The 12,312-nt window shown below is 37.6% G+C and overlaps 2 protein-coding genes across 5 annotated transcripts; one reads left to right on the forward strand and one right to left on the reverse strand.

The window, feature by feature from the left end:
* The first annotated feature begins 309 nt into the window (after positions 1 to 309).
* Positions 310 to 8,228, forward strand: Sans (SAM_USH1G_HARP domain-containing protein Sans). 2 transcript variants are annotated; one of them, XM_089835521.1, is made up of 3 exons: positions 310 to 914; positions 997 to 1,204; positions 3,542 to 8,228. In XM_089835521.1, the coding sequence occupies exons 2-3, from the start codon at positions 1,035 to 1,037 to the stop codon at positions 4,812 to 4,814; spliced, it is 1,443 nt and encodes a 480-aa protein (XP_089691647.1). In that variant the 5' UTR covers positions 310 to 914; positions 997 to 1,034; the 3' UTR covers positions 4,815 to 8,228. The 2 variants fall into 2 exon arrangements, with proteins under 2 accessions (XP_089691647.1, XP_089691646.1); XM_089835520.1 differs by having other exon boundaries at positions 1,022 to 1,204.
* Positions 7,812 to 12,266, reverse strand: LOC149679679 (HUWE1-associated protein modifying stress responses). Of its 3 annotated transcripts, none has more exons than XM_089835534.1 (5): positions 11,973 to 12,266; positions 11,326 to 11,540; positions 10,411 to 10,482; positions 9,975 to 10,349; positions 7,812 to 8,588 (listed from the first exon to the last, which is right to left on the reverse strand). In XM_089835534.1, exons 2-5 carry the CDS (start codon positions 11,513 to 11,515, stop codon positions 8,311 to 8,313), a joined length of 915 nt encoding a protein of 304 aa, XP_089691660.1. In that variant the 5' UTR covers positions 11,516 to 11,540; positions 11,973 to 12,266; the 3' UTR covers positions 7,812 to 8,310. The 3 variants fall into 3 exon arrangements, with proteins under 3 accessions (XP_089691660.1, XP_089691659.1, XP_089691661.1); XM_089835533.1 differs by having other exon boundaries at positions 11,979 to 12,265; XM_089835535.1 differs by lacking the exon at positions 11,973 to 12,266 and adding an exon at positions 11,643 to 11,863.
* Positions 12,267 to 12,312: the final 46 nt, after the last annotated feature.

Raw genomic sequence — 12,312 nt, forward strand, 5'->3', positions numbered from 1 at the left:
ATTGAAACTAGTTCTTATACAAATACAATGGCGCTACGCGACAGCACTTAACAATCGCCTACCGAAGGGTAGTGGCGTGCGCGAGGTACACTGGGAGAGTTACAGTGCCAAAGGTCGCCCATCCATCTCACCTCATTTAGGTAACTTATAACTGTTCAAATCAGTGAGCAGAAATGTCAAACCGCTGCAACTCCTTCGACTTTCCGTTTGATATTGTTTCTGGAAGACCATTCGATCACCTTTAGTCGTGCATCCATAGCGTGATCGAGTGGGCTGTGGCTATACCCATGGTGAAACAAAATAAATTCATGTTTTGATTAGTTAGGCTTAAGATTCGTAAAGTTTAATATTTTTTTCAAATCTTTACAGTTTTCAAACTTTTCACTAAAGAAAGTAGCAATACACTGACTGATTAGGCTATTTATAAATGTTTACTAGAGCAAATTTATCCTATTAGGAAAAAATTTAGTTTTGACAGATTTTTGTTAGCTTTAGCCTCAATCAGTCCAATGATCCCTTGAAAAAGGGGTGATTTTTCCGCCAAAAAATGTCACGCGTCGTTGCGGGCTTTAGCGCCCGTCAATTTTTCGCCGTCAAAGAGGAATTTTTTGTATGACATTGAATGGGCCGTACCATACCATAAAAAATTAATAAATGCTTTAGTACTATTATTTATTGATAAGAGATACGGGGATTTACGGCGGCGAAAGTTATTATATAAAACCTTTTTTTGTAAAGCAAGCTCAGCCCTGAAAAGGCGCTAGCTATAGCCTATTTCCACCACGTAAGCCTAGGTCAAAGTCCACCCACTGAGTGAGAGAGGGGCTTTATGGTTGGGGGTGTAAATTTTCACCCTTTATCATTACGAAGGGTGATTAAAAGCCTAACCTAACAGTGAGAAAATTCGTCAACAGGTAGGTGCTGCTGATTCATAGCTAAATTAACACGTTATTCTATTAATTAGGTTTGTTTAAAGCTAATTTAACACATTTTTAGATCTTATTTTATACATTTTGATCAGGTCAGGGGTCAAGATGTCAGATCGGGACCAATTTCATCGAGCTGCTAGGGATGGCTATCTTGAACTTTTGAAAGAAGCCACCAGAAAAGACTGTAACGCGCCGGATGAAGATGGTATGACACCTACATTGTACGCAGCTCATTGTGGGAATTTGGAAGCCTTAAGAGTCTTAGTTGGACGAGGGTAAGTTGTATTTGATTTGATTTAATTTAAATTAGGTTAATTTTGGCGATTAGCTAATTTTAAATAGAGGAAAGTGTACCTGTATTTTATCACTTATGATGGGTTATCATTTAGTCTTTTGACATTTATTTGTATCAGGTTTTAAGAGTTGGTTATCTTTAGAGTTAGACAAGTGTTGAAACTGTTATCTAAAATGAACGCGCGAGTTTTGTTTATACCTGGAGTATGTCCAAATATAAAAGATAGTGAGCCAAAATGTCAGGAAAGCTATGAGGAACTGTTCCCAAAAGCCTTAAAAGTGGTTGTGAAATAGTCCTATACCTGTTTTATGGTTATAGGTTATGACCTCAAAGGTCAATGAAAAGGGGGAGGGAAGATGGTCTTAAAGGTGATGGAAACTTTAACCACTTGTAACTTTTGGGTCAAGTGCGAAAATTTAGTTTATTGGTTAAGAAAAATCTAATTGATTAGTAAATTTGGCATAGAAATCTTATATTTTGAAGGAAAAGTTCAGGTAACATAACATTATACCTTAAAAGAACGACCTTTTTCTAAATATGAAAGGAATAAAATATTTAAATAAAAATAAATGATCTCTTATTACAAAATAATTAGTACATTTAATTAGTCTTAAAAACAATCAAGGACTACTGCGCCATCCGCCATTGGTTTAGTGGCGTCTGCTAAATCGAACCTCTTACGCGCGTGATCGAGTTGGCTATACCCCACGTGAGCTTACCCTTAACCAGTCTGGGAAATAAGGATATTTTTTAAACTAGTCCTTGGGACCAGTGACCCCCCCCCCTAGGGTCCGAAATAATAAACTGGTCTCCGGACTGGTCCCAGGCTTTGTTCTCCTATAGATTTGTAATTAATAAACTGGTCCCGAGGACCAGTAACCCCCACTTTTTAAATTAAAACTAGTCCCAGCAATTAATAAACTGGTTTTGGACCAGAGGAAGTGTGCTATTTCCCAGACTGCCCTTAACTCTCTCAGCAGGGCGGGAAATAAGTATTTTTTTTTTTTTTGAAACTGGACATTAGGCCAGCGACCCCCCTGGCCTAGAATAAATAAACTGGTCCATGACCAATGACCCGGGCACGTCGTCTTCTAAACTAAAGAAGTGAATAATTAAAATATTTGAGTTAATGTCTGGACTCTGGCTACCCTTGAATTTTCTTAGTGGTTCCGTGAACTCCCCACTGATTTTTAAATTTTTAAACTGGACCACGGAATTTTTAAACTATAACTGGTCATTCGCCCTAAGCCACCGCCTTATTTCCCTTACTGTCTCTAAGCCTGTGAGAATTCAACCAATCCCGTAGGAGTAAGAGGTTCGATTTAGCAGACGCCACTAAACCAATGGCGGATGGCGCAGTAGTCCCCGTTTTTAAGACTAATTAAATGTACTAATTATTTTGTAATAAGAGATCATTTATTTGTTGTTTTAATATTTTTCCTTTTATATTTATAAAAACAACGTTCTTTTAAGGTATAATATTGTGTTACCTGAACATTTCCTTGAACAGTTTTAGTTACAATAAAATTCATTTAAAAGGTCAAGGAAAATCTGTGAAAATATTAAAATAGAAATTAAAATTATGGGTTTAATCAAGAAGTGATATCTAATTTATTAGGGAGAAAGTATAAATTCGCCCCACATTTCTAGCTTTATCTCCAGTCCAAACGTATAGTAGGTCCGGAGTTAATCCCCACCGCCTCTAAATTACAACCAGCATCTCATTGGTTCTTGAAAACTCACGTCAGCGCTACCTGCGCGAATGAAGAAAATTACAATCATATTTTCCGACTGAGGAGAGTGTAGCGAAATAGCCCAGCCTCCTTTTACGTTCCCCCCTTGTATTTTGAAAGGGGGACTGGGACTATGGCGCGCGAATACTTAGGCATCTTATACCTTCTCCCTAGCAGAGAGAATTTAGAAGGGGAGTGGAAGGGGTGGTTTGGAATGTAGCGCAACGTCGTCTGCTAAACGTTATCTAGGCAGGTCGATTTCCGGTATGATGCGTTTGTAATAGATAGATTTTAGAACACGTGACCGGAAACTCGCCTACCCCAAAAAGCTCAACGCGACATCTTGTTTGGGCGTCATCACGTTTAATAGAGTCAAAGGGGGGCCTTCCACTCCCCTTCTAAATTCTCTCTGTCCCTAGTAAACTAGATATCACTTCTTGGCTTAATCATAATGTAACGGCACTTGATTAAATAGAAGAAGGAGGTTCTCAAGCACGCTTGCGCATGACTAAAGTAGACATTAAAAGCTAAGCTGCGTGGAGATGAATTATTGTTCTAACAGAGTTTAAATTAAACCTTTTAAGGGGTGACCCTGACAGATGCGACCATTATGGCAACACTGCCTTACATTGCGCCGCAGCTAATGGCCATCTAAGTTGCGTGTCATTTCTAGTCAGTTTTGACTGCAATTTATTTGCTATGGACAATGATTTTCATACCGCTAAAGAAGTAGCCGCCATTAATCAGAAAGAAGAAGTTTTAAGATTCCTAGATGGTGTAACTGCCAAAATATCCACCGATAAACCAAAACACGTTGAAAAATTAAAAGACAAAGCCACTAAAGACGCTGAGAAACGAATAAAGAATTTTTCAAAACTGCAAAAGAAAGCTACGAAAAAAGCCGAGAAAGATGAAAAAGTTTTAGAAAAACAGCGCCAAAAAATGACAGTTACCGATTCGAAACCGAATCAGTTAGGTGGTCGACAATTGGACCCTAATAATGTACGGAAAGATTCCCGCCTTATATATTCTTCCCCTAAATTTTCTGATATTGTTAATACGTCATCTTCGCAAAAGAAAGGGTTAGGCGCCGTTTCCAAAAAAATCCAGTTAAAAAAACAAGATTCCGCTACTTCCGAATTCAAAGTACGGGAAATGGAAGGAACCGGGAAAAAATCTGTTAGATCATTATCGGGTTTACGAAGGGATTCTGAAATAATGTACGTCCCAAAATACGATGATAAGGACCCGTTACAAAAGAAACGTCACATGAAAGACGTTTTTGATAGTAACAGTAACGTTTCGAAGGCAGCTAGCGAACCTAGCCACGATAAAACCAACCAAAATGATTTATTTCACGATGATGGGGAAAGATTAACGGTTCCTCAACCTTCTAGTATTTTTGAGAGACCCGGATTTGGTAGTGTCGCTTTTAGAAACTCTATAACGACAACCTTACATTCGCTTCCTTCGTTAAACGCCGCTATGGATCAGAGTCCGGAGGATGACGAAGATTACGAAGATCCTAATGATAGCATTGGAAGCGCTAGTAGTTTACAGCAGAGAACGCAAGCGAATTTATTACCGTGGAATGAGGATGATTTAAATATGGATGAACAAGATGACGTTGAGGACGCGTCACCGTTAATCCTGTTCTTCGCCGCACATGGGTTGATTGAATACGTTCCGTTGTTTACGCAAGAAAAAATTGATTTGGACGCTTTGATGTTGCTAAATGAGGAGGATTTAAAGGATTTGGGGATGCAATTAGGGCCAAGAAAGAAATTAATGAAGGCCATTGAGATACGTCAAGCTGCCTTACAAGATCCCGGCGAAGTTGCCGATTCCCAACTTTAAGTATAAATAAATTAAACTTTACAAATTTAAGATAAGATAAAATAAACTAAAGATATATATTTTTTTATAGTTTTTTTAAATCGTAGTATTATAACTATTAATAAAAATTCATCGGCCAGTGTTTATATACATATATATATACATTTACAAGTAAATAATGCAAATTAATTAATACAAACCGTCCAAATATATAGTATAGTTTTTGTACATGTATACACGTAGGATATATTTTTGTAAATATTTATCGATAGTTCGTAATGTGTGGAAAAGGGAAGGTAATATAACATTATACCTTAAAAGAACGGCCTCTTTCTAAATATAAAAGGAAAAATTTTAAAATAGAATCAAGAAGTGATATCTAGTTTATTAGGGAGAAGGTATGAATTCGCCCCCACATTTATAATCTAGCTTTATCTCAAGTCCAAACATATAGTAGGTCCGGAGTTAATCCCCGCCTCTAAATTACAACCAGCATCTCATTGGTTCTTGAAAAACGTATTTTCCGACTGAGGAGAGTTGGCGAAATAGCCCGGCCTCCTTTTACGTCCCCCCCCCCTTGTGTTTTGAAAGGGGGACTGGGACTATGGCGCGCGAATACTTAGGCGCCTGTGAGAATTCAGCCAATCCCGTATGAGTAAGAGGTTCGGTGTAGCAGACGCCACTAAACCAATGGCGGATGGCGCAGTAGTCCTTGATTGTTTTTAAGACTAATTGAATGCTAATTATTTTGTTTTGTAATAAGGTATGATTTATTATTTTTGCTTTTATATTTAGAAAAAGGCCGTTCTTTTAAGGTACAATGTTATGTTGTTACACTTAAACTTTTCCTTTAACTTAGGGTCTATTTGTGACACACTTGCAGATCAAATTAAATTAAACCTTCCGCAAGTCCAGCCCTTATTGAAATTGAGGGCGCAGGGAACTGATAAAATCGAAGATTTGGATTATTTTCAAAATTATCAGGGGAAATCCAAATATTTGAAGAAATAATTGTACTTTGTGGTTGTTGAGTTCTGTGCCAATCTTCTTGCACTATGTTTTTAAATTTTTGGGGAAAAACAACTCGATATTGATTACTGTCTATGGAGGAATCCAAAGTGGGGGCGCTCGAAGTTTTTAATGTACAGGGTTAATTGTCACAAGTCAGTGTAAACTGGGAGCAGTAAGGGAATTTGAATATGATCCAAAAAGGTCAGAGAAAAGTCAAGAATTTCAGGGAATTAAAGTTCTTAAAACATCTGCAGTTTGATCATTCAGTAGACCATTCCATTATTGACATTTTACAGGGCATAGAAAAGGTCCCTATAGTTGAAGGAACTCGCATTAGCTGTTGGGGGTCATGGGGGTTAAACTGTTGGTAAGCATATTGCTAGTTGCTACTCGCCGACCGCGACGGTGGCGTCATTCCTTATGGCCAAAGAGCTTTTTCTTCACCCCAACATCTGCGGTGAGCCCCTTAAATAATGTACAGGAATAATAATAATGTATTCCAGGTCTGTTTAGTGTGTTGCCAATAAGCCATATAAGCAATAGCTAAAAATTTTTTAAAATCTTATTGAAAGTATTTTGATGCAAGAGATTAAATGAAAAGATCCCCGTTCTACACATTATACCTTAAAAGAACAGCCTTTTTCTAAATATAAAAGGGAAAATATTTCAAAAAATTTACTACTGCGTCGCCATGTTTAGTGTCGTCTGCTAGCCAGAACCCCTTACCGCTACGGGATTAATCCACTTTGGGTTCTGGATAACAGACACCTCTAAGCATGGCGAGGCAGTAGTCAGCGTTTTTAAGACCAATTAAAGGGTAATTACTTTTAAATAAAAGATTATTTATTTCTTGTAATATTTTCCCTTCGATTTTTAGAAGAAAGGCAGATAATGTGTTTTCTCGAGTATTTTGTATTAGTTTATCAAAAGATTATAGATTTAATATAAGAAACGATTTGAGCTTAACTGTATTAGCAAGAAGCGATATCTAGTTTATTAGGGAGAAGGTATAAGATGCCTTAGTATTCGCGCGCCATAGTCCCTCAGTCCCCCTTTCAAAATACAAGGGGGGACGTAAAAGGAGGCCCCGGGCTATTTCGCAGCCTCTCCTCAGTCGGAAAATATGACTGTAATTTTCGTTGTCATTCGCGTGGCGCTGACGTGAGGAGTTTTCAAGAACCAATGAGATGATTGCTGGTTGTAATTTAGAGGCGGCGGGGATTAACTCCGGACCTACTATACGTTTGGACTGGAGATAAAGCTAGATTATAAATGTGGATGAACGAATTTATACCTTCTCCCTAATAAACTAGATATCACTTCTTGGTTGGTATTAGTAATTCAACTCGAGCTAGTAATGTTCTATTATCATTATCAGAAGTATATAATACTTCTCTTCGAGAGAAGTGTACCACAAAGCGGGGTAAGTGTAACGTCACTCTTCCCAACATCGGAACATTTGGAGCAAGGTTACTAAACCGAATCACATACGCGATAAATAGTTCCCTCATCATTAGTCTATTTGAGTTAAACTATTTGACAAGACGCACTTGTGGATTTTTGTCTCACCCCAAGACGAGGTTAGGGAGTTGATTGCTGAGGATTTAGTACCAAAAAGTTATAGAATTCACCTTACGGTGCGATGCCCATCTGTAGTTTGATGAGCGGGAGAGCAAACAAAAGGGGTGAGCCTGGGAAGAATGACGTTACATAACAAATGTATTAAGATGATACAGAGTGGCATCCTTCTTCTATTATCCCCTTCTGTTATTATCTACTCGTGGGGAAATACCCAAAAAAACTCGAATTTTCGAGTTCACTGAAAAATAATGGTACTTAAAACAACAAACCATCCAAAGTTCGATGACGACGATTTCCGCTTTCCAATAACTAAAGTCTGAATAAAATTGTAATTGTAATTTTGTAGCGAAGTGTTTAAAAAAAAATAAAAAACCCTGATAATAAATAAAATAAAACCTTAATAAAATAACGAAATAATGAAAAAAATTCTTTTAGTCACACACTTTATTTAAATACTGTTACAAGAAATTTATTTTTAATTAATTATAATTATAGTTGGCATTTTTGTTGTTGTTGTTGTTATAGTTTTTTGCAAACAGAATGTAATCGGAATTTTTATTTTTCGTTAACAAATTTTTTTTTTCTTATTGCGTTAATTTTAAACGTTGTTTAGCGTATCTTATTTTTAATTCATTTCATTTTATTTTAATTTAATTAAATTTGTAATACAGGAACCAATTAATAATTGGAGAAATTAATTTCTCGGTAACAATTAATTAGCGTTTATTAATTTCCCCGAGAAATATTATTTATTATTTAAACGTAGAAGCAGATTTATACTAAAATATTTTTATTTTTTTTGGTTTTTTACGAAGAAGAAAAAGTATGGAAACTTTTGGGGGGGAAGAAAAACTGTTGGTTTGTTTGTTGGTTATTTTTATTTATATTGATTTCGTTTTTGTTTGTTTGTTTGTTTTATATAAACTCAAGTGAGCCTGCTACGTTTATGGGTTGGGGAATCCATTATAACGTCTGTATTAGATGACGCCCGTTTACGAGAATCAACATGGCGCATAAATTCGTCAGCTATAAAAGCATTCAGTTCGGCTAAAGATGCTTGACTGCGATTTCGCGAGACCACACCACCACCAACACCAACACCACTACCAACAACAACACCACCGCCGCCGCCACTATTAGTCACGGAAGATCGAGAAGATCCACTACTCGGGCTGCATGGAGCTTGACGAGTTCCCCCAGAAACTATTTAACACACAAAAGAATTGGAGACGGAGTTATAATTTGTCAATTGAGTAGCGTTATAGACCAATTAGACTATACTTATTTTGTAGACAAAAAGGGGTTTTTTCCCGTATTATTTCGTAGGCAAACGGGGGGGGGGGGTTTCCCATATTCTTTTGTAGACAAACGGGGGTTTTCCCTCTATTTCGTAGACAAACGGGGGTTTTTCCGCTATTATTTTGTAGACAAACGGGGGGTTTTCCCCCTATTATTTTGTAGACAAAGGGGTGGTTTTTCCTCTATTATTTCGTAGACAAACGGGGGTTTTCCCTCGTTTATTTTGTAGACAAACGGGGGGTTTCCCATATTATTTTGTAGACAAACGGGGCCTTTTCCCATATTATTTTGTAGACAAACGGGGGGCTTCCCATATTATTTTGTAGACAAACGGGGGGTTTCCCATATTATTTTGTAGACAAACGGGGGGCTTCCCATATTATTTTGTAGACAAACGGGGGGTTTCCCATATTATTTTGTAGACAAACGGGGGGCTTCCCATATTATTTTGTAGACAAACGGGGGGTTTCCCATATTATTTTGTAGACAAACGGGGGGTTTCCCATATTATTTTGTAGACAAACGGGGGGCTTCCCATATTATTTTGTAGACAAACGGGGGGTTTCCCATATTATTTTGTAGACAAACGGGGGATTTCCCATATTATTTTGTAGACAAACGGGGGGGTTTTCCCCCTATTATTTTGTAGACAAACGGGGGTTTTCCCCCCATTTATTTGTAGACAAACGGGGCCTTTTCCCCCCATTGTTTAGTAAACAAACGGGCCTTTTTCCCCCCATTATTTTGTAAACAAACACGGCCTTTTTCCCCATTATTTTGTAAACAAATGGCCCTTTTATCCGCGATTGTTTTGTAAACAAAGGGCCTTTTTTCCCCACTCTTTTGTAAACAAACGCATCTTTTGTCAGCCAGTTTTGTAAACAAACGCACCTTTTGTCAGCCAGTTTTGTAAACAAACGCACCTTTTGTCAGCCAGTTTTGTAAACAAACGCACCTTTTGTCAGCCAGTTTTGTAAACAAACGGAACTTTTTTCTGCCAGTTTTGCAAACAAAGGGCCATTTTTCCCCCATTCTTTTGTAAACAAACGGACCTTTTTTCCGCCATTGTTTTGTAAACAAACGGACCTTTTGTCGACCAGTTTTGTAAACAAAGGGGCTTTTTTCCCCCATTATTTTGTAAACAAACGCGGCCTTTTCCCCCCATTCTTTTGAAAACTAACGGCCTTTTTTCTCCCATTGTTTTGTAAACAAACGGGCCATTTTTCATTTCCCCCCCCCTTTCTTTTGTAAACAAACGGTTTTTGGGAAAAGTATTGAGAAGGCAATTACCAGAAAGAGCCTCTCGGAACGTTTGCAAGTCCGGGTCAGCCCCTTCTTCTGGATCCTCATTTTGGGAAGCTGTTTGGAACGATAACCTTGATGAATGCATCAAATGATGGTATTGATGGTGGCACTGGTGATTTAGATGGTGATGCAAATGATGATTGACACCATCTACACATATTCTTTGACGAGGTGTGTTCCACGCTCTTTGGGAAACTGCGGAACTAGGGGGAGGGCTTTTGCCAGACAAGAATGAAATTAAATCTTCCCGTCGTATATGACGTTTTCTTCGTTTCGCCCATGCTAGTAAGTCTTTGTTTCTACGTTGAGTTCCACATTGGATACCCAAGTCTAAAAACCCTTTTTGGGATTCGATACATTCTAAAAATATCCGAAATATAGTTATTATAATTAAAATTAATTAATTAATAAATTAACGGACCTTTATATAAACTAGTTACGGCACTAGCTGCATTTTGAAAAGGTAACCACAGACCTAAATTCTGTTGTCGATCTACAAGTTTAGGGGGTTTATTTTTTATGTTTAACCAATTGTAAAGCAGGGTTCATACAAACCTGGAAAACCGGGAAAACCTGGAAATGTCAGGGAAATAAATAGTTGACAAAAACCTCAGGGAAAACTCAGGGAAATTTCGAATTTTTAGTAAAATTCAGATAAATCAGGGAAATTTGCGTCAAACAGGGGCCGAGTAATTAAGCAAAATGCTAGTGAACATTCCCTCCATAGGATTAACATTACACTATACTTTGGAGGCTCATAACTCTGGTTATATTAGAGATACGGGGATGTCCTATGAGTATGTTATAGTCCAATTTATCCCCCATCCAACCATACTAAAATCTTAGGGCTACGTCAAACAGGGGCCGAGTGATTCAGCAAAATGTTCCTGAACATTCCCCCCCTCCATAGAATTAACATTACACTATACTTTGGAGGCTCGTAACTCTGGTTCTACTAGAGATAGGGGGATGTCCTTTGAGTATGTTATAGGCCAATTTGTCCCCCATCCAACCATACTAAAAACTTAGGGCTACGACAAACAGGGGCCGAGTAATTAAGCAAAACGTAAACAAACAACCCTCTCCATAGGATTAACATTACACTATACTTTGGAGGCTCATAACTCTGGTTCTACTAGAGATACGGGGATGTCCTTTGAGTATGATATAGACCAATTTGCCCCCCCCCCTCCTTCGTTAACATTTGCTCCAGGGGAAAAACCTGGAAAACTCAGGGAAGTATATGGGGAAAAAAAACCTGGAAATCTAAGGGAAATTTGTTTTCCAAAAGTTGTATGAACCCTGTAAAGGTAATAATGGAATAACGCGGCGCTACCTTTATAAAGCTGAGCGATACACGTAGCGGAATTTTGAAACATAACCCATAATTTTTGAGTTGCAAAGTCTTTTTCCACTTGCATTTGTGGCTCCAAGTCTGGTGTGCTTTCGACTTCTTCCACGCATTGTTGTTCCCAATTGGTCAAATTAAACCAATCTAATTCCCCTCTTTCTGGTATATCGTCCATTATGTACAATTTTTTATAAATTTTCCTAGAAATCAATGTGAAACTTGAATATTTCACATTCTAAGCCAGATTTAATAAAACAGGGCTGGGTCAACTCATGAGAAAGAATCTTTAAGTTGTTCTTTACTTAACGACCAAGGCCCAAATCCTTTGGAACTTGGAAGTTTCATATATGGGTTTTTAGAAATTCTATTTTAGTTTTCAACTACAATATTTCCAGTTTAATTAAGTTTAATTATAATTTAAATAATTATTAAAACCGGCAAACGCGAGTTAAATTAAAACTTTCTGCACATTATCCCAGATGCTAGGGCGTCGCGTTGATTTTGATTTAACACTGCACTACTAGACTTTATTATTAGAGTAGAAGAAGAAACTCAAGAAAGCAAGCTACGATTTTTGATAGGAATTTTTTTTTATCCGCTTTTCGTAAGCCTTGGTTCGATCGAAGAAATACCTGTACCATGTCCATGTAGCAGATGTATAGTAGAATTTTTTTTTTCCCGGAAACCTAAAATTTATTTCCAGAGGAAGAAAAAATGTTCCTCGCCGTTCGCGACTGAACTACAAAACTTAGTCTAATTTTGGTCGTTTATTAACTTAAAAATTATGAACGTTTTTGTTTCGTCATGAAATTCCAACAGATAACATCAATCAACACTCAACTGATCAGAAACATTTTTTGAAGCAAAGAAGAAGCCTAGCGGCCGAGCCTCAGCCTCTACGGGACTAAACCAAAAGTACCAAACTAAACCGAAGAATGATCAATACAATGTGGGGGAAAGAAAAACGGGGTA

The sequence above is a fragment of the Phalangium opilio genome, unplaced genomic scaffold (assembly GCF_054372755.1).
Source record: "Phalangium opilio isolate 3A_F unplaced genomic scaffold, DU_Popi_V2 ptg000041l_1, whole genome shotgun sequence".
In the NCBI taxonomy this organism is placed as follows: domain Eukaryota; kingdom Metazoa; phylum Arthropoda; class Arachnida; order Opiliones; family Phalangiidae; genus Phalangium; species Phalangium opilio.